Below are 23,265 nucleotides of genomic sequence, written 5' to 3'. Positions count from 1 at the left end.
CTTTATACCAATAAAAAGTACCATAGGCAATTAAGTGTATTAAAAGATAAAAGTTCATAACACAATCTCTTGGTAAACCAGTAGTTATTATGATCCCAGCCGCTGACATGTAAACACAACAATTATTTATTTTTATAAATTATTTAGAATACATATTAAACATAATCATGCTTTTCTCAGTTCGAGGTATCGTATAAACTGAGTAGTAAACAAAAAACATTTGTTGGCAATGCACTATATCAACAGGATATTAAACAGCGTAGGCAATTAAAGCACGCGGAACCTATTGTGTGTATAATCCGAGATGCCCACGTGCTGCCGACTTTGGTAATCAGTCATCAATGAACTCATACACATCACAGAGGCTTGTTATAATTATATAAAAAATAGAATTATTTAAATAAAACCATTTAGAAATTATATAATGTGAATGGTAGTATTAAACAAGACTTGTCATCCACAAGAAGCCCCCTCTAGTGTTATCATTACTATCAAACTTATTTATATGTAAAGAAAAATGCAGTTTCTTTAGCATGAGCGTAGTTGTAAATGAACTAATGGGTAAAAACTGAATGACAGGAGATATACTTAAGAACCCTATTATCTAGAAGACCCAAGTTTTACGTAATTATACAGTTTATAATCACATAAGAGTTTGGTAGAAATATATTAAAAACTGCGTTATTGTACCGAAAATTAATAATTCAATGACAGATACAGAAATGTTTAAAATCATGAAGAAATTCAGTTTGTAGATTTTCTTTAAACCACGAAAGATTTTCTTTAAAACACGAGAGTTGGCCATTTCTAAAAGTATGTTATGTCATAAAATTTGAAGGAGAATTTTAAAAGAATCGATAGAACTGCAAGCAAAAAATTAGACAATACTGAGTTCTTTTTTAAATCACCACCAGCTAGAGCGTTAAACAGACCGGTATCATACATTGAACGCAGCGCTAGTTATACGGAAACGCACACGAGTTTAATTAATATCTTACCGTGAACTTTGGCCATCAGTTTCACCAGTATTCTCTGCTGATGTTTTTTCTTTAGGTTTCCGACAGAGTTTATAAGTATTTTGTCTACAGATTCCCTGCTGTATAATTTGAAATTCTTTATGGAAGATGTCCTTGGAGAACATATTATAACATCCTTTTTAAAGTTACAATAATGTCACATAACGACACAACAATGAGCCTGAAGGCATATCTCTCGGGCTCGAGTTTCAGTTCCTGCTATGAGTACAAAACAGATATCCCATTTTGAACATTGTATTTAACGACAGAAAAACAGTTAAACCTTGTAAGTATGAGTGATTAGAAAGGTGATCAGTTAAAGTCGCTGAGCTCTTGCAGAACTGCATTCACTCAGAACAGCCAAATTGAATCGTGAAAAATGTGCTGAATGACGCTGAATGTTTAGTCACCTTCGTCACCACCGTTTACTAATTCATGACAAAAGCAACATGAAGGGGACGTTTGGGTTGAGTAGGGCCACGTATTATGTAATGGAGCAAAACAATTGCAAAGCGCCGAGTCTTTTTTGAAACTGATAAGTTCGTACGACTTGAATCAACTCTGCAAGGCACTTGACAGCTATCAGCGATAACCGTCCCTTATTTTAAAATAATAAGACTAAATGGAACACCACCGACTGATAACACTTAGCCAATGAATAATGGGATTGACCAAACGTTTAATAACCCCTACCTGAAATGATAAGCACGTTTGGTAACGGGATTCGAACTCGAGAACCTCAGATTGCTAATCAAATGCTCTAACCACTAGCCATGTCATTTTACAGTGCAACTCCTAATAGACACGAAACAACTAAACACTCTTATAGCGGAAGTGTTAAAACCCAGCATGTTTTAAATACTGTACTATTACGTATCTGTGTAGATAATCTAATTTGCAGCTGAAACGGATATTCGGTTACTTTCTTGATCATTTGCGTTTCTTTTATCTTTACACGTTCAGACTGATTCAGAAATGGGAGACTATTCAAGCAGTGCATCATTAATTAAGTTCATAAAAAACTTTGGACTCTGCGATCACGTATTGTTAGCGATGAACATCAATTACTTATAAAAAGAAAATTAATTCTACCTCTACCTTCGTATTTTATAAAGAAGTACAAAGAAATATCTAAATCCGTATTATATTACCTTAGTGTTTTACAGAATTATGTGATTATGTTATTATAGTGTTTTACAGAATTATGTGATTATGTTATTATAGTGTTTTACAGAATTATGTGATTATATTACCTTAGTGTTTTACAGAATTATGTGATCATACTATCTTAGTGTTTTACAGAATTAAGTATATTACCTGAGTGTTTTACAGAATTATGTGATTATATTACCTTAACGTTTTACAAAATTATGTGATTATATTACCTTAGCGTTTTACAGAATTATGTGATTATATTACCTTAGTGTTTTGCAGAATTATTTGATTATATTACACTATATAACAAAATTTTTACATTTTCTTGTTTCCGGGCAGAAAGTGTTATTTCCCAGTTGCTTATGCCGAAAGTAAATTGAAAAAATCTATTTTTCTCTTCTGACTTTGCTTTTGTGACCTGGATAATGAAATTTTGAAATTTATACATTTTCCAGAACATTCCAGGTAGATTCAGTGCTGAGTAGCTGACAGAGAATTTTTAGGAACTTTCTAGAATGTTATAGAACTTACAAGAATTTTCTAGAATGTTGTATAACTTGCAAGTGGCAAGTCAGAGAAAGCTTCACCGCCATTTTTCAAGCTTCTTCACTCGTCAAGATGGGTTCTGCTTCTGCCACAATGTATCCGGTCTGTGCCTGTAAGCCAAACTAATGGCACATCTTCATTGATAGCTCATTCAGAAACCTCAAAGCTGTGTTGCTTCATAACAGGAATAACTTATCAGTCTCTTACCCTCATTCGGTGCGCCTCAAAGAGGAATACAACAGCGTCAAGACCTTGCTGGAAGCCTTGAAGTATGATAAGTATGGCTGGAAGGTTACCAAAGACTTCAAAATGGTGACATTCCTGATGGGTTTCCAAGGTGGCTTTGTCAAGTTTCCCTGCTATCTTTGCCTTTGGGACAGCAGGAACACCGCGGCGCACTACAACAGGAAGCACTGGCCGCAACGGACCGAGTTCTCTTTCGGGAAGCACAATGTCAAGTGTAAGTCACCAGTGGACCTCCAGAAGGTGTTGTTCCCACCATTGCACATAAAATTGGGTCTTATGAAACAATTTGTCCCAGCTCTTGATAAGGAGTCTGCAGTCTTCAAGTACCTTTAAGACTTCTTCCCTAAGCTATCTGAGCCAAAGTCAAAACTGGTGTCTTCGTTGGACCACAAATAAAGTAGATTTTGGAGTGCACAAAATTCCCCAAGAAGCTCAGTAGGACGGAAAAAAAGCTTGGGGCAGCTTTGTCGCAGTGGTTTGGGGCTTCTTGAGTAATAACAAGGCTGAAAATTATGTGGAACTGGTTGAGGTTCTGATGAAGAACTACAGCAAAATGGGCTGCTTCCACCAAAATATACTGGACTTTGAACGCCACTACCAAGGAGCGTATAACGAGAACATGATGGGAGACTATATTTGGGGGCTGATACGTGAAAGTGAGTTACATTACAGTCGCAAATCTCGAACAACTACTGACTTCTAAATATTTTTGTATAGCTTTAGTATAAATACATATATTTGCCCGTTTTTACACAAAAATAGGTTAATTTCTAAATTTCATTATCCAGGTCACAAAAACAAAGTTTGAAGAAATAATGGCCATTTTCTGTACTTCTACAATATAAGCAATTAAAAAATAACACATACTATCCAGGAACAAAATTTGTGTTGCATAGTGTTATCTTAGTATTTTATAGAATTATGTGATATATTATCTTAGTGTTTTACAGAATCATGTGTTTATATTACCTTAGTGTTTTACAGAATTATGTGATTATATAACGTTAGCGTTTTATAGAATTATGTGATTTATATTATCTTAGCGTTTTACACAATTATGTGATTATATTATCTTAGTGTTTTACAGAAGATGTGATATATTACCTTAGTGTTATATATGGATGGGACAATATCATAAGCACACAATAATACAAATAAACACTCCAGTCATTACCTTCATTAAGATAGTTAGTTATATAAAATATAAAAAAAATTGACCGAGTGGCCGGGTGATGGCTGACCGTCACCACTCTTATCTCTAAACCCTACATTTACCTACACACTTTTTCTATGTGTGGGTAGACTGGTCGTGAACACAACTCCGCTGTTTCTAACCTGAAAACCCACCCATCAGTTAGTCGCTGGGTGCCACTAGGTTAAGAAACACTCCGCCCACACGTTAACAGTTACTGTTACCCAATAATCCAAACTTGCCTTATATGTTCACGTTTACCTACTACAAGTGTCAATGGAAACTTATTCACAGTTTTTCCACTTGTTTCTTTTCTACAAGTGTTAGATTTCGTATACGTAACATTTTTTTACAACATAGAAAAACGATTTTCCAGATAAAAAATATAATTAGTTTTCGTGCATTTTTAAACAATAATGAGTGCTTGAAGAAGTATTCGCTTTTTCTTCACTTCTTCTTTGTGGGTATTTGGGTATGTTGGATTTTAGATACCCAGGAGGGTCAGGTGCAAAAGACCAAGAAGCATTCGTGATTTAGCCTGAATGCCCTGTTACGACAAAAAAATGCGCTACTAATGAGTAAGCTTACTTAATCCAAATAGGAAACGAATGCGAATATAATATTCTGTTCACAACCTTAATGTTAAAATAAAGATGTAATTTTAGGTTGAACTTTTTCAACTTTACGAACTTATCAGAGATTCAGTTCATGATATTTTAAAATGACAGTGGCAAAGGTAAGTGAAAGGTATTGTTTATGTAAGGTATATTTTGAAACGGTCCCTTGCAGTTTTAAGCATTTCGTATTTACTATTCTTTTCAAAGGTAAGCGTCAAATATTGGAAAATAGGAGTCGTTGAATAAGTTCTTAATTGTTTAAACGCTTTAGTTGTCCGTGGCTTTAATTTGCGATTCTATTGTATTGCATTTCAACTGTCCCCGAAATCCATTAAGAGAAAGTTCAAGAGTTATACAACATTTCGTGTTTCCAATTTGTACGCTGTCGTTGTTTGTTTTCTTACTGTTGTTAAAAAATAAATCCTTTATTTAGTTAGAGCTAAGCAAGGATTCTATATCGGAAGAGTTGGCGACTTCATTTGCAGATCCAAGGAATCACACATAAGTTCTTCTGTCATCGAAAATTCATAATGCTTTCTCTGAGCTACTTGAACTCGAATTTGTAATCCAGATTTAATATATTTCGCATAGTGTTTCTTTTCTCTCTCTCTTTTATTGTGGGATCCCTTGCTAAAATTCAGGGTTCGAATTCCCACGATGGACATAGCAGATAGTCTAATGTGGCATTATTGTAAAATAAAACAATCAAACTCTTAATTTGGGGAAGAGAAAGAGAGAAGTGTCAAAACGAAACCTTCAGTTGAAAATAACAGTTTGATAATTAAAAGAGGCTAAATGTTTATATACTCGTTGCTGGTGTTCAAGCAAAGATTAATATTGAAATTATTAATAGTTCACTTTATAAAATCAGTTGTAGTTTACACTTCCCCAAATAGCTTATATTATAAATTACATAATTCTACTTTCGTTGTAATCATTCTAATTGCTTAATGTTGCTTTGAATTAAGCACAAAACGACACCATGCTCTGCCCACCACGGGTATCGAAACCCCATTTTTAGCGTTATAAATCCGCAGACATACTGCTGAGCCACAGGAGGGCAAATAATTGCTTAATGTCCGCACCTTTCAACAAGCACGCTGCATTTATCTCCCTCTGGGTTAATTTTTGTAGTTGGTTTTTAACTTAAAGTAATATGTTGAAATAAGATTTACACCAATCTGTTAAAACTAAAACGAACTGCGTAGCAATACGAATTTGTTAGTAATTTAATAACAGTTCGTGTCCAACGACCTTTCGTTGAAATTCATGTAGAAAGTTTGCTATCAACGACATATTTACTAATAAGAGAGATTTGAGACAATCATTTGACAAAAAAGAGCGAAACAAAATAATGACTACAGACTGTTTAGTGTTCGCAGCTCACAGTTATTAAACACATAAATAATATATTTCAATTTATGTACAAGTACGTATAGTTACAAATATCAACAAAGAATACACCAATTTAACATTTTTAAAAAAAATAGCATCAGAGTGTTTCAAGGTCAATTATTCTTCTCCAGATTCAAATAATAAAAACGTACTTAAACATAAGATAAAATCCCATAATTTATTTAAGGAATTCTGGGATTTGTTTTTCATTCTAAACGACATTTTATGTGCAGACGGACTGAAAAAACAGGTCGCAAAGCTACACGAGAGCTATATACGCTCATTGTCCCTAATTTAGCAATATAAGGCTAGAGTGAAGGCAGCTAGTCATTGCCGACCACCGCCAACTCTTGGGTTACTCTTTTACCAACGAACAGTGAAATTGATTATTACATTATAACGCCCCAACGGCTGAAAGAGTGACCATGTTTGGTGTGATAATGATTCGAATCCGCAACCGCCAGATTACGAGTCAAGCGCCTCAACCAGCTGCTCAAGCACATCTGTCAAATTCTTTTATTTGATTAAACAAGTGTATTTCTAGGAATGATGATGGGCGCTGTTTTCTTTCTGGTATGCCATTTCAAGATTACGGATGGCTATGTAGCTTTGAGTGAAATTCTAAAATAATCAAATAGGGAACTGATTTTCACAATCATTACGGGAAATCTTCACTTAGCCACATGATGACTTTAGACCATCCCTGTTGTTTTTCTGTTTAATTCAAATAAAAATGAACGCGTAAACTTACGTTATGTATATTATTTTACATGTGTTATTTTAATAAGGTAAAATAAAAAAATATTTATACGTATAACGCTAACGTTTATTTTTTGTAAATCGATTAGCAATTAACTTGACTTGTTTACATATATGATGATGGTAATATCTTCCGTAATCTTTGTTTATCTGTTTACTCTTGATTAGATTTTTAACACATCATGGTTTTATTGCTTATGAGTCAATTTATGATTGTTCTAGCTGCTCAATATTTATATTGCTTATTGTAATATGTATTTTTGTTCTACTAATAAACTCAGCCATTCATCAAGAACGTACGATAAATTGTTCTTGTTCTGTTCAAGTTACCAAATTCTGCAGGAAGTCTTTTTATTTTTATTTGTTTGTATTTTAGCCCTATGAACACCGCTAAGAGAGATTTCACAAATAGGTGAGCCTTACCTATCTATCTCTGACATAAAATGAAAAGGTAAGATATTTATTTCGGCTATTCGCTTGTTTTAGAAAAGAGGAAGAGAAAGCAACTTTATAACTAAATTGAACGTCATTCGTGATTATAAATACTGACCCGGAACGTCAAGCTTTCCATATGACGAAACACGGAAGCTATAACTAGCATTTTAAAAGCAGAAGACGTTAAAATCCAAATACTAGGGTACTTTAAAGTCAGGGTCGCTCCGTAGGAGTAAACAGTGTTGCTTACACCATTTAATGTGAAGGAGGCCGTTAACCTTGAATGTATCCGTAAGTTAAGAAAATACCCGATAGAGTACTTTTAACGAATAAGTTAACAAACCCTTCGTCAACCACACAGTAGCGACATAAACGTGCACTTAACCTTTGTTATATCGCTAATAATATTAAAGCCACATTTAATGAGAAAAAAGAAATAAACAAAAGCAGTATTAATTTAAAAAGACTCGTGAATAAATGCAATATGTCTCCGTCATAAAATCCCAATAAGGCACATTTTGGCACCAATAAAATCGAAAACTTTTTATATCACTGCTTAGGACCTGCAAAAAGGTTTTTTTTGTTGTTGTTTTTTTTACCAAATTCTCTATCAGATAACCATCTGGTGAATAGTTCACGAATGACCCAAATTGTGCTTTCATTACCGAAAAGTTGAGCAAACAGACAAAAATTTGAAAATTGTATATATATCTTTGTTTGACACCCGTAACAAATATATATTTGTACTAAATCTCATTTACATTAGCTGAATCATAGTGAAGAAACTTATAAAAAAACAACACAAAAATAATGTTTTTTTTATGGGATCTTGCTCATCCTATAGCAACAACAATTGGCAAGTTCACCATTTTTATTCATTAATGTGTTACATAACATCCCATATACATTGATCAAAATTCAGTCGGCTACTTGACGAAACCACAAATTATGCTGAAGAGAACTCAAAACTAGCAATTCAAACTTGTTTTGTACGTCAGTGTGGTTTGCGCATGAAAATTTTTATTTTTGCCAATTTTTTTAATCTTAATTACTGTAAATATGATTTCACAGAAGCCCAAATATATGTTTTTGGATTGCTTCACCTTTGACTCCATAAAATCCTTAAAAGGGCCCAAAAAGAAAAAAAAAACACTAAAAAAGATATCTGAGCGTAATGGACCAAGGTACAACTTTTTCAATGTTTTGTTTGTAGTTAAACACCAAACTACACAGTGGACTATACATATTCTGCTCACCACGAGTATCGAAACTCGTTTTCTATAGTTGCAAGACCGCGGACATACGAGAAATGAAGGAATAACGGTTGATTAGAAAGTGTTTGGGAAAAAGATAAAAAAAACAACAACAGTACATTTCTTCGTAGAAACAATTATACAAGTTTAGGGTACTTTACTTCTTACTGCGAAAGTCCGAATTTTTGAAGAACAGCAAAAGCGCAAATTTCTCTACATTTATAAAAAATAAAAGTCTAAAGAACAGCTACTTATTCGTTATAGAGGCCGATTACTTTAAATATCCTTAGGATAAGAGATTATTTTTCTTTCGTGCTATATTTTATAAAGTATATAACATTTACAGAGCCAGTTACAAGTGCGAATTAAATAAAATATAACATTAATTTTACCATTCAACCTTGCAAGAAATAAGAAAGCACAATAGGCAACTACTTGATGATATCTTTCTTAATTTGTATCTCAATGTTATATCGACATATTATACCACGGGAGCGTTGTAAATCTTTAACAAACGGGATAACAGAACTGAAATCCGTGAGATACCATAAAATATTTTCCGCGCTATAATCCGCATTAACTAGTGAATTATAAGGCACTGCAGACTGGCTACCTTCACTCTTGTCAATGGTCCCAAAATTAAAGAAGTTAACCGACAGCCTTGGTAGCTTTGCTACAAATATAAATACTGAATATCAACTATAACTGTGACTTAATGGGCTATATCAATTAACAATACATATTTTTATTTGTTTTTCACTCTTATTTTAAATTACCAGCACTCGTTTTAGTTGAACTATTTGCAATGAATAACCAGCAAAGACAGCTGTAGAATGTCTATATCGAAAAGTTGCAGCTAAAAATTACATTATTTGTGAGTTCGTAAGAGACTAATGAAAATCTATGTAACATGAATGAGAAATACTGTTAAAATCGATGCTTTTATATATATATATATATATAAAACGAGCTATATTGAAGCAAAACCATCTAATGCTGGTGAGTCTATAACAATGTGGGAAGGTTTACTGTTGCACGTTGTTGTTTTAACTTTGTCATAGGAATATAATGTGATCATTTTGAAGTAACTCCAAATGGCTCGCTGATCATTCTTAAGTAATTACAATACTAACATTTGGGGTTTGATCCCTTTGACACCTACAGTCATGTGAAAAGTTAGAACACCCTATGAAAGCATGTGTATTTTTGCAACATTTTTGGATATATAGATATTTAATCTCAATTTTAACAATACTGAGATATTATAGGAATATAACTAAACAATTCAAACTGAAGCAAAGACTTTTCAAGATCTTCTGTAAATGTAATTCTACAAAAATGCATATTCTAACTGACAAAAAAGTTAGGATACCCTACCCCCTAATAGCTAGTGTTACCCCCTTTGGCTGAAATAACTTCAGTGAGACGCTTCTTGTAGCCATCTACCAGTCTCTGACATCAGTCTGAAGAAGGTTTGCCCCACTCCTCAATGCAGAATTCTGTCAGCTGTGAGATGTTTGAAAGGTTTTTTGCATTTACAGCCCATTTCAAGTCACCCCAGAGCATCTCAATGGGATTAAAATCTAGGCTTTGACTTGGCCATTCCAGGAATCTCCATTTCTTAGTTTTAAGCCAGTCCGAGGTGGATTTACTAGTATGTTTTGGGTCATTATCACGTTGCAGGGTCCAGTTCCGCTTCAGCTTTAATTTTCTTACAGATGGTCTCACATGATCCTCAAGCACCCTCTGATACACAGTAGAGTTCATGGTGGATTTTATGATTGTGAGCTGTCCAAGTCTTGCTGCAGCAAAGCAGCCCCAAACCATGACACTTCCAGCTCCATGCTTCCCCTTTGGTATGGGTTTTTTTTCCTGGAATGCTGTACTTGGTTTATGCCAAACATGTTCTCTGTTCTGGGGTCCAAATAATTCAATTTTGGACTCATCTGTCCAAAGAACATTATTCCAGAAGTCCTGGTCTTTGTCTACATTCACTCTGGCAATCTTCAGTCTGGCCTTGATGTTTCTCTCAGAGAGCAAAGGTTTCCTCCTTGCACACTTCCCATGTAAGTTAAACTTGTGCAGACTCTTTCTGGTTGTAGAGGCATGCACTTCACATCAACAGTAGCCAGAGCCTGCTGTAGGTCCTGTGATGACATGTTAGGGTGTTTGGAGACCTCTTTTAGCATCTTGCGATCTGTTCTCGGGGTGAACTTGCTTGGACGACCAGACCTGGGCATGTTGGCAGTTGTTTTGAAAGCCCTCCACTTGTTGACTATTTTCCGGACAGTGGAATGGCTGATTTCAAAATCCCCTACCCTGCTACAATTTTCTTTCTGAAAGCCTCAGACAGCTCTTTTGCTCTCACCATGGTGCTCACTCTCACTTCAACAGTCAGGAGCACACCAAACTAAATAAATGTCTGAGGTTTAAATAGGGCAAGCCTCATTCAAAATGCTGAGTAACAATCTTCTAATCATGTGCACCTAGTGTGATACACCTATGTGTGAGTTGAGCCATTTTAAGTGAGAATAAGTGTGGAGGTGTCCTAACTTTTTCCTCAGTTAGAATATGCATTTTTGTAGAAATACATTTACAGAAGATCTTGAAAAGTCTTTTGTTCAGTTTTAATTTTTTAATTATATTCCTATAATCTCTCAGTATTGTTAAAATTGAGATTAAATATCTATATAACCAAAAATGTTACAAATATACACAAGCTTTTATAGGGTGTCCTAACTTTTTCACACGACTACATACTTAAGCTTTAAGCTCAGCAGATGTGTGTTTTAAAATATTGCCCTGTGATTGGTAAATGGCATTTTAATTTGTCCTGGCTATAATTTTAGTAGCATAATTACAATATAAATCAGACTGCTCTGTTAAATTATTGGGAAAAGAGAAGAAAGAATTGGTGATGTAAAAATTGTGAAATGATCAGTCCAAAGTGCCAAATCTATTAAAAATTTATGGCATAAGATGAAAATTAATATTGAAAAGAATTTTAAAATATACAATGGAATTCATGCCTGATCAACAACATCATACGCTTATGGTTAGAGAAGACATTACTAAATATAGGTTGTTTAATTCCAGTTCTTAGAAAAATGAACATATGGATAATATTACAATATTAGTCGCCTTTCCCAGTGAAAAATAAAATGTACGTGAAAATTTCAAGCCCAATAACCTAAATAATGTTGCTGTTTTCATAAACAAGAACATTTCTATTATTAGATAATGGAAGCAAAAAAATTGATGAAATCTACCTTTTAAAGATGTTGGTTTTAACAATCTTGAAATACATCATAGTTTTATGAGTAAAAAAAAAAAGAATTTCAATAACAAAAACAAACTGAAAAATATTGAATGTCCACAAAAATGTGTCTAACATCTATATTTTCCAATATGCATTTTGGAAGCATACTATTAGACTAATCTTAAAAAACAAAGAAATGAATGTGCTATATACATGCACACACACATGGAAAAAAAAGGTGAAGAAAAATTACACAAGTATAAAGAACACTAAAGCTGGTGATTCTGATTTGACCTAACAAACAAAACACGGATGTAATTCTCTATGTGTATGTTATATTAGATTTCTGATGATATCATGATCTGTATCTTATAATAAGTACATAATATCTTTTGAAAGATTTTAACCTTAAAAAATAACAAAAATTTATTTTTATTAATGAAACAAAGATATTATTTAATATTCTACGACAATCACGGGATTGATATTTTTTAATACATTTACTTGCATAAGTCACTGGAATACACAATTATATACATACAACTTTTGCAGAATAAGTTTTTTCTGTTCATTTTAATTGGCAGTTTTACTGTACTAAATATGGTAAAATATTCACTGATTTTTTGTTGTTTTCTTGTTTGACTCACATAAAAATTTCTTCTACAAAACCTATAAAGAACAGAGAAGGAGAAAAACTATACTTAAAAAATGTCATTTTAGCCATCTTTTTGATTACATATAAAATTCAAGTGGCAGTTCTTTATACATACTGAATGAGTTTGCATTTCTAGAAATAAAATTTGGAAAAAGTATGAGTTATAAAAATAAGTATAATAAGTGACATTGTTATATTTCTGAAACATATTTCTTTCCATAATTTTATAGTTCTGAACTCAGAAAGTTAATTTTAAATTTTTTTTATATCTAAATGATAAGGAATTTTGTGGCAGTCAGAGTTTAAAAGCAAGTAGAAAAACTTCTCTAAAAAATTTATACATGAGCAGTGTAAAGTAACAATGTACAGAGGATTAATAACACATCATAAGAACAATTTGTATATGCAGATGGAGGTGTGGCATGTTTACTACCTATATATATATATCTGGTTCACAGCAAATATCCAACAATGCAGCTCCATTATGGGTAGATTTATAGCTACAGTAATATTAATGAAGCCTTCATGAAAAGACAGATTCATGCAGCTAGACTGTCAAACAATACAAAGTTAAAAGGCATAACTTTCTGATGAAGGGAGACTTCAACATTGTATGAGGGTGGAAAAAAACTTGCACAGCAAAATCTTTGGAATCACATTTTCAAAACTACATCCTAAGTCAATAAAAAAACTTCATACACAAAGTGAAGGCTATTGTAAAAGCAAACCCTCTGACACATAAAGCAAATGTAATGTAACTGAGTATATCTCTCAATACCGTTAACAAGATAATATGCATGGATTTAAAACTAATAGAGACTCACTAGTTTCTCGTCACGTTTCAACATCAGCATCTGCTTTCTAAGAGAAAACTTACTGAAGAAAGCTGAAATCAGAGCAATCTTATCTGGGCACGTATCTATGAATTACCCCATTGCTGTTCCAATGGCCTTTTAAGCTTTTACTTAAAGGTGGAGAGTCTGGTAAAAGTTTGTCAAGATGTATGATTTTAAGACCAACTTTGCTATTCTTCACAGAATCTTACTACAGTAAAAACTGTGGTGTTAGATAATAATGCATAATCATGGTCATCAAAATAAGTATACTCAATAATAAAGTAGTTACATGCACTGTACAAAAACTAGATTATTGTCCTTATAAAGCGTGATTAACCCTCCATAAATACATGTGATAACAACGGTCTTTCTGTTCTTCAGATGAAGTGTTGCAAATAATTGACTTTTTCACAAAATCCTTTAAGAATGAATCAGCCTCTGCAAGTTTGTACACGATTCTTGATTCAATTCTACAGATTTTATTTTGTTTTTGTTATGAACTCTTCAACTGAATAAACACAGTCTCCCTTGGAAAGAGTCCAATGTCTTTCAATGTTTGGCTTGGTTTGAGGTCACTGAGATTACGACGTGGAAAGTTCGTCACCAGTTCATAGTGGTCTTTTGGAAATCCTTGAGCAGCCACATACAACACAAGTGCCTGAAACAGAATGAATAAATTAAACAAGATTATAAGAAAAATACAAATGTATTAATTAAAATAATATTAGTACCAAAAATTATTTTAATGTAAAATGTCAATCACTGCAAAAATTAGAAAAAAATAATATAAAAATTAAGGTTACAAAAGTTTATTTATTACGTATATAAAAAGTTTTGAAAATGTAACTATCATGAGAATCATAAGACGATTTGAAATTAAATGGAGTTTAAAAACTACATAAAGAAAATATTTTTTTAACCATCTCACAAACATGAATATGTACATTCTACAAAATAAAAGAATACAATCAATGTTATATTAAGAATTAAGCAATGTACATTACATAGTAGCAGGAATCAGTATTGAAAGCTCAAGGCAAAATATTTGATGATTTACAAACCATAGATACATTTTGATAAATAAACTTCATGAAGCTGAACAACAAATTCAAGACTGTTTTGTATATTTTCAGAAAAAAATTAAATATACAAGACAAAAAATTACATCTGAATACAACTGCTAACTCATTTAATATAGCATTTTATTAACCATTAGAATCTTTGGTAAAGTGTTAGAGAAAAATACAAGTTACCCATTTCACATGAAAAATCATTCATTTTCTTCAAAAAAAATGGCTAGTTCAAAACAAGAAGTTTAAAGTATTTTTTTATGTTGGTCAATAATGTCATGCTGTGTCTAATTTAACGTTTTGTTAAAAATTTATTCATCACATTACCCTTTCTTGTTACATCTTTTTAGCTCAAACAATAAACCATTGTAAAACCTATCACAAACATTTTTTATGAATTTTTAATTCTAAACAAAGCAGAAAATAACTACAACAAAATGTGTTTTTATATGTTCAAACCATATACCAATGAACACACATAATAAAAATAAAAATTAAAAAAAATCTGGACATTAATATTGAATTCCAGTAAGATCACGTTTTGCTCTTAAAGTGAAATTATAAATCAATCTGACAGATCAATAGAGCTAATTAACTATACTTTTCATCTTACAAAGATTAGAATGTATTGCTTTCACCAGTTGGGTATCTTGTTGCCAATGATGGCCCTGAATTAACTTTTTTAGTTTGAGTTATTTATATTTACAGAGTTTCCTCCAGGTTAGTGGGTCATTATGACCTAATATCTAATAAATCAAAGCAACTGTTCAAAATACGGTCCTCCAGTATTCATAACACATTGCATCCATGTGGCAATAGACATTACAGCAACAATGTGCATTTCATTTGTTATGCTGGCCTCTTCCTAAACAATTGCATTCTTTAAGTCTAGAACTATGCAAGGGTTCCCTTGATACATGTGTAACTTCAGATCCCACAGCTAGAAATTGGTTGATGTAAAATTATTCTCCCTCAAAGTGATCCAGCAAGTGTTTCACATGATTACCAGTATGTGGAGGAACACCTTCCTGCTTGGAAATCATAGTGTTTGTTACATTTTCTTGCCACAGCATGGGAATCACATTAGTTTGAGAATTGCATATTATTTTGCAGCACTGACTGTGCATATTTACAGTTCATATGCTGACAGTTCTTTAAAAAACTACAATTCAATAACAAATTCAACTGTGAAACCATTCCATTCTGTCACCTCAGCCTCATGAAGGTATATAGGAAATGTTAGAAGTAGATTAGCTTACAACAAATAAATGCAGTTTCACATGTTGACACTTCCAGAGAGAGAGGGATGTGTTTCAACAGTCCACAAGATATTGGCAGACTATGGACCACAGAATTTCACTTTTGCCAAGAACTGCAAAATAAAATCAAAATGTTGGGTTAAATAAGCTTCCTTTAGTGTTTGAAGATTATGCAGCTTGTAATAAAATATCCAAAAAGTTGACTAAAGAGCCTTAAAAATTCCAGACAGTGGGTGATATAATGTCCATTGCTGCTGGATTCTTCTGTTACAACATGGCTGATCTCAGAAAAACTTTCATTTGATATTTGTGATCTGCTTGTACGAGACTTAATAAAGGTGAAACCTTTCTCCTCAGATTTCTTCATGAACCTGCAGAGAGCAACACTTGAACAAGCCAACCCCCATTCTTTGATATAAGAACATTTCACTGGTTCATCTCTCTGCACACTTGTCATTTTCATGTTGGTTGAATGAGCTGCACTGTGATCAATTGCACCATTTATACCAATGAGAAACAGGCAAAAGAAACCACAGTAGTGTCCTGGTGGTAACACAGCAATTATCATATTTGCATCTGCATGAAACCCACGACATCTTTCTAAGTTATATTGTCTGTGAGATATGATGTATTAAACTGCAAAACTTTCTTGATAACCAACCTATGTATAAACGTATATATTATTTGTTTATATATTGTGAACTATTACTTTGGACAACAGTTATAAAGCAGTCCACAGAATATTTATATTAATTGTGAAACTTCTCAAATAACAAGTTTCTTACCTGCAACTGAGAAGAAGAAGGGAAATTTTTCTGTTGTCGTTCTCCATTTGGAAATCGTAATATTAACTCAGTTTGATCTGAAAAATTAAAAAACTTTTTTATTGTGGTTCAGTTTAATAAAAAAATCTATGTTTTCTTTAATAACAGAAACATTAAAACTATATATATTATAATAATAATAAAGTTTTTGAAGCAAAAAACAAAGAAAAGCAGTGAAAGTACAAAAATATTATCATTTTTTACTTGTTTTTTTTATTTATAGTCTATTAAAATAATATTTTGAATAGTGTGTGAAGTTACAAAAATCTAATGATAATTATATTTCCTAAATATCAATAATGATTACCATCACTGCTACCTAAGTAGACCTTCCACTGTTCTGCTGGGTTGTCAACATCACTCGTATCATTTTCCTCCATTTTCTTTTTTATTTTATGATTTGTGTCTTCTTTTTCAACCTTTAAGAGATTTGCACATAAAAACGTCTTCACACCATTTGAATCCTGCATCTGATCCTTCTGAAAGATATTAGTGCAAGATGTGGAGCTTTCAGAATCAGATTCAAAAGTTTCTACATCACTTTCTTCATCCCTTTCAGAGGCACTGCCATGTTCTGCAGCAGTTGAAGCAGCTTCTGCAGAATCTTCCAGTGAAGCCTGAATTGCTGCTTTAATCTGGGACTCTTCACTTTGATCAAGTATACTATCCTAATATACAGTCATGAAAAAGAAATGCATATATATAAATTTAATACAATAAAGATTAGCAATAAATTTAAGAAAATATACCCTTAAAAATAGTTTTAGTATTGTTATAAACAAAACAGATGTTTAAATCTGAACTTAAATGCTGTGTAAACAATACTTGATAAAAGACTTAGACTTGAAGCATTTTAGTTGTATGTTATTTTTGTTTCAGGTTTTTCAGTTTACTGAACCATCTCTGAACATATAAAAGTCTTACAGCCTCAGGAATACTCATATATAATCTTCTCTTAAATAAAATCCAAGCAGCTGAACAATTTCTACAGAGCATAGTGTGAAATATGTTACATGACTTACTGAAAGCTATGAAAATTGTACCAAAATTATCTCATCATTAATTGAAGCAAGACAGAACTGCTTTTCTGTATAGAGCACAAGGGATCAGTTATTTGTAACTTTGAAAAGTACCTTTTCTATTTGAAAAGAAATCTATTCTATAATTAAATGTACACCAATAAACCATCCAAAAGTGGGCAAACATGTAATGTTGTAAATGTATAAACATACTACAAGAAAACCCAACTTTATCAAGCCTCAGTTTAGGATGCACGAGTGTGAAAATTTTACACTTACTGTTCTAGATCTTTTTCTTGGGGGACTTGGGGTAGAACCATCTGGTGAAGGATGTTTACACAAAAATTCAGTCACTAAAAACATATAAAATAAAATTAAGCAGCGAAAGAAAGAAGTTTAACCTAGAAAATATGTTCACTTACATCGTGTACCAGGTATAAGCAATTAAAATAAAATACAGGTATACCTGCAATAACACATGGAATGGGATGTTATAACATGCAGGCTTTTTCATAGGAACAATGTTACAATTAGGAATGCATTTCTGCAGAATTATTCTTCCCTTAACCTTTTCAGCATGGGCTTAGTCCCTGGGCCAACCATTTTTTACTTGTCACAGTTTTCATTCTATTTCTTTTAAATCAGTTGGAGTACATTCACAAAATTTGGTAAACTGTAAGTAAACAAAACTATACTTCCATATGCAAAACGTCTGAATGTTTTTTTATATTAAGGCTTAAGGTTTGTTAAGCAATGTTTTTATCATGCCTTTTTTCTTTTTGCATGTTATCTATCCAACATACAAAGTGATTTTCATATTAAGTATTAAGATTAAAAATACTTTATATCAGAAATTTTTCAAATTTCACAAGCAAAATCCTCATAATATCCAGATAGTAATCAAACATTTTTTAAGAAAAACTTTACATTAATATATTGTATTTTGTGTTATTTTCACTAATGAATCTCTGTACAGGTTCAGTTGATTTGACTGATCTTGTAACCATCATAGAAAATTAGGAAATAAATTGTACCTTTTTTATTCTAGAATGACTTCAGATTATAACACAAAAACATAAATGTTCAAACCAAATAGCTTAAAATCCATAACATTATACATTTATATATACTTATTAGATTGATATTTCAGCTACACCTGGGTAACAACATAGTAGTAACAATGGCAAGGTGCACATTCACTTATCCAGTAATATAAAACTGACCTTTAGTCTTTATCAAGTGGCCTGCCTTGGCATTGTTTTAATGGACTACTATTTGGTAAAATACAGTCACATTTCAATAATTATACATTGTATATAGATTATTATTATTTACAAACAAGTTCTTAAACCTGTTTTTCTTAAAAGACAGAACAGTAAATAAAGAGGTAAAGCAAACAATTATCTCTTCTAGTTACAACCTTTGTTTTCAGTTGTTTCTTGTTATAGCTTGTTAAGCTTTAAGAAATTTTCCACATGTAGTATGTGAAATAGTTTTTTGAGGTTATATATATATTTAAATAACCAAACAAATCACAAGTTGCTTCAATGATACCATACAATTCTATCATCTATGAAGTTTTGGTAACTAAGATATATCTGGATATAAAAAGTATGAAATTTTAAATAAATTAAAGACTTAACTCGCCAGCACAAAGATGTGTCTAGAAAGAATAAGAGGATGCCATTATATTTGAAAATGTTGAGAAAATCACCAAAGGAACATTCTGAGCTTTCAATTGGTTATTCACATGCCATATACAGAACTAAGTGTATATATGGGACTATTTCCAAAAATTAAGAGGTTAGCAGGGCCACCATGTTTGATACACTAAATATAGTGAGAGCTTGTCAAGTAGAAAATATAAAAGGTTTTATTTTTTGTATTCTAACTTGTCAATACTGGAAATTTGAACCAGTGCTCAATTCAACATACTACATAACACACAAAAATCTATGGGTGGATTTTTGGATATTTACTTTTAAAATCAAGAAATTAAGTAATGTATAATATGAAATGTTGAATTTTAATCTACAGTTTGATATCAAACTGAATGACATAAATTAATAAAATAGTAGTTCAATAAATTTTGAGTGCAAGCCAGCAAACGTGAGGACAGCCTTTCACCCATGACCCATCTAAAAAGGGTTAAAGTCAATTTTATTTATGATATAAACTTCTACAACAACTGTCAGAAGTCTGAAATCAGAGAAACTTGTTTTGAGACATTCATGCATCCTCTCCAGTCTCACATTGTCTTATGATAGGGAAAAAAATCAGTCAATTTTCTTGTAATTAATTTAGCTTACAGTGACCTGGGAAAGTTTTGTAGCTGGGCAGGCTTTTGTTTAAGGAACTTTTGACAATTCTTTTTATTCAGTTATTCATTTTCGATAAAATTCTTGTTGATTTCCAATTTATTTGATGACCAGAATCTCTCATTATGAAGAAAAATGGCATTGTTTTGACTTCCACATCTTATATCATTTTTTAATGTCAAAAACTCTCATGTCAATGCTTCTTCCAGTTTTGCCTACATAACCTTTCTCACAGGATTGTTTGTGGGGTAGCTGCATGTTTGTTTTGCATTTTTTTATATTTTTAATTTATTGTTTTGTACTTAAAATCCACATCACTCCAAATGATACACTAGGTAATAGCAATTATGGTGTTAAAAAAGGAGCTGCATTATAAAATGTTGTGTTATAGGAGGTATACCTGTACTTAAGTTCCATGAAAAGCTACATTAAAACCTATAACACTCTTATTTTAAATTTCTTAACAGAAGTAATGTAAGTATGTTTAAAATAAATATAGATAAATTTTATAAATTAAGGAGATTTCAAAATTTATTTTTTGTATTACACTCATGCTTTCCTTGTAAACCTTCAGAATACTTTTTCAAATTCTGGATTCAATTCTTATAAAAATATATATTCATTGTTTAAAACCATATTTTGTTGCTGAATGTGTTATATATTACAAAGCAGGTTTTAAAGAGTTTTATTTCAACACTAAGTACATCTTTCATTAATTACTAACTGTTTGAGATATTTCAAATCACACTAGCAGTATATTTGGAAGATAAAATAATACAGTATAAAAATGTATATACAGTAAAACCTGTTTAAGGCAGAATCGCATGGGACCAAGTAAAATTTCTGGCTTAAGCGGGTTTTCCAGCTTAGACAGTTAACATGCATTTCCTTAATTATATATAATTTTGAGCAGAACATTATACTTGCTTGACTCAAGGGAAGTAAGACGTTTGTAAATAAAGTTATTGTACTGTTTATGCTATATTTATTAGAATAAGAACAAAAATAGACATTCAAAATATACACAAGTACACAAAATCTTAATCAAATTTATTTGAAGAAATTGTTCAATTTCAACTGATTTGTTGTTTTGAATGGACCTTCTCATGAAGTTAAAAGAGAATGCCAGTTCTACAGCCTTTTTATGAAGTTAATTTTCCCCCTTCATTTTTGCATACAATTTTATAATGTTAATATAACTTAACACTTGCAAAGAAGTAGAAATTTCTATTTCCTCACTATCTCTTCCATTTTGTTCATCTTCTGAATCTTTTACACTGTTACCATCTTGTGATTCTATTATAGATTTTAAATCAATTTCATCAGTTTCTGTTAAAACATTCTTGTCAACATTCACAAAACTTTCCTCGTTCACAGAATCATCTGCATCAATCTTTTCAATAAGAGTTTGGATTTCACAAGAATTGTCACAATAAACAACTTCTCTACAATCTCCATCATTATCAAGAATAAATCCACAGTTTCAAAATCACTTTATTATGCATTCATCTTTTACTCATTTGATTGAATGACTTAAAAATGCAATTGCATCTAACACGTCAATTTTCAATTTTCATCAGCAAATGTGACCAAAAGTACAGTCAATCATTCTCTTGAATAGTGGCCTACGAAATAATGACAACAAAAAAAACAACAGAATATATTTAACCAAATGTCCGAGAATTTATTAATATTTAAACAAATTATTAATTAAACAATAATTTATTAATATTTAAAGAAATTATCAGTTAAATAAGAAATTAATATTTAATCAAAAACATTTTTTCACCTTACTCAGGTTCTAATCCTACTTGTTGATAGATGAGGTGGGTGAAAGATAGTTTTCCATCCTTTTATGCAGGTTCTGCCATATAGAAGGCCTTTTATAAGAGAAATCTTAAGATAATGCTGCAAAATTTTGATTTTTGTGGCTTGTACAGGTTTCTGCCCTGTGCAGTTTCTGGCTTAGACAGGTTTTACTTACATATTTATAAGTTGTGCAAATTATAAAACATTAACTTTCTGTTTTTAATAATATATGGCAAAAAATCAAACCAGCATGAAAATAAGAACATTTATTAAACAATTTTATTTATTTTCATAACTTTAAATAAAAAAAATTGAATTAAACTTTCAAATAACAGACAGTAATAAATAAGGAGCAGCATTTGACAGATACATAAAAATATTAATTGATAAATATATGCTTACCCAAGTCACAAAATGACATTGAATCTACTTTATTCCAAGCAACTAAGTTTTCTCCTGTAAAAAGAAAGAGTATTTTTATTTTACTACAAAACACAATTTTCTGACACCTTATTTATTTTCTTTCACTTTCCAAATGAAACAACATATTCACAATGACAAGACTTATCAAGATAACATAGACATACTCTAAGGAATGCTAAGATACAAAAAGAAATCCCAAATATTCTTGAATAAATATATTATCGGGATTTATGTGGTATAGTTTCAATCTAGAAACTCTGTATGTGGTTGTCATATGTTTGAGCTCAAACATATGGGTGATGGAAGAACAACATGAATTCTTTATTTTTACTTGTTAGTACAGATGTATTAAAACATGTAAAACACATTTATGAAAACGATACAACTAGTGTAGGTGATGCTGCAAGGTGCTCCTGAAACACAGTCAATTTTACTTCACATTAAGAATACAGTTGTATCAATGTAAGTTGCATCAAATTTCATTATGTACTCCATCAAATTTAATACATACTCCAGATGAGATGGGACATGAGAAACAGCTGTATAAAGAACACCTGAAATGTTTAATGTTAGGTATTTGTAACAATCCTAATTATAGATAGTTAAATGAATGGGCATCAGCATCAGATTTTAACCATAATATCTAATAGAACCATGGGACAAATACAGATGGTTTCAAGTTCACCTTCAGTACCACCTTTAGCCTTTTTGTTCTCAAAAGTATGTTTCAAATATAGTTTTATACAATTGTAAGTTGTATGGTTTTTCACCACCTGCACATTTACACTCAAATTCATTTTGTTGCCAACCTTGTAGTTTTCTGATATATCTCTGTTAAAAAAAAGAAAAAGAATTAGTCTCATATCATAATAATGTGAAGTTAATTTTTCTGTTCAGTTATTTGAAAGAATTGCTAATAAAAGTGTCAGCCAGAATGGCAAAGAAAAACAGAAAAAAAATGTATTCAATATAACTAGACAGCTGATGTGTGTTTCTAGAAAACGTTTTTTTGTGTAATATACTATCAAATTGTTCTGTATTTTTGTGATAATAATCATATTTCCCAAATATAAAATGAAAAAAAAGATGTTACTAGAAAAGGCTTAGAGTTCAATTCTCAGTGTGGTTTTTATCTATAAGTGTTGGTTTACAGCTAGCTTTTAGTGTTCTTAATAATTT

At 31.7% G+C, this 23,265-nt stretch overlaps 1 protein-coding gene across 3 annotated transcripts in view; it reads right to left on the bottom strand.

The window, feature by feature from the left end:
- Positions 1-12,298: 12,298 nt before the first annotated feature.
- LOC143225529 (UBX domain-containing protein 7-like) overlaps positions 12,299-23,265 on the bottom strand; it is a 50,744-nt gene continuing 39,777 nt past the window's right edge. For 2 of the 3 annotated variants that reach the window (XM_076455155.1, XM_076455156.1), the window contains exons 8-12: positions 22,066-22,119; positions 17,816-17,889; positions 16,825-17,185; positions 16,479-16,555; positions 12,299-14,022 (exon numbers count right to left, since the gene is read on the bottom strand). In XM_076455155.1, coding sequence (XP_076311270.1) covers positions 13,858-14,022; positions 16,479-16,555; positions 16,825-17,185; positions 17,816-17,889; positions 22,066-22,119 — 731 coding nt within the window. In that variant the 3' untranslated portion in view covers positions 12,299-13,857. The remainder of the gene's footprint in view (positions 14,023-16,478; positions 16,556-16,824; positions 17,186-17,815; positions 17,890-22,065; positions 22,120-23,265) is intronic. The other variant, XM_076455157.1, reaches the window with a different exon arrangement.

Source organism: Tachypleus tridentatus, chromosome 9 (assembly GCF_004210375.1).
Source record: "Tachypleus tridentatus isolate NWPU-2018 chromosome 9, ASM421037v1, whole genome shotgun sequence".
Lineage (NCBI taxonomy): Eukaryota > Metazoa > Arthropoda > Merostomata > Xiphosura > Limulidae > Tachypleus > Tachypleus tridentatus.
Note: the sequence above shows the minus strand (reverse complement) of the source record. Positions and strands in the feature narration are given on the sequence as shown.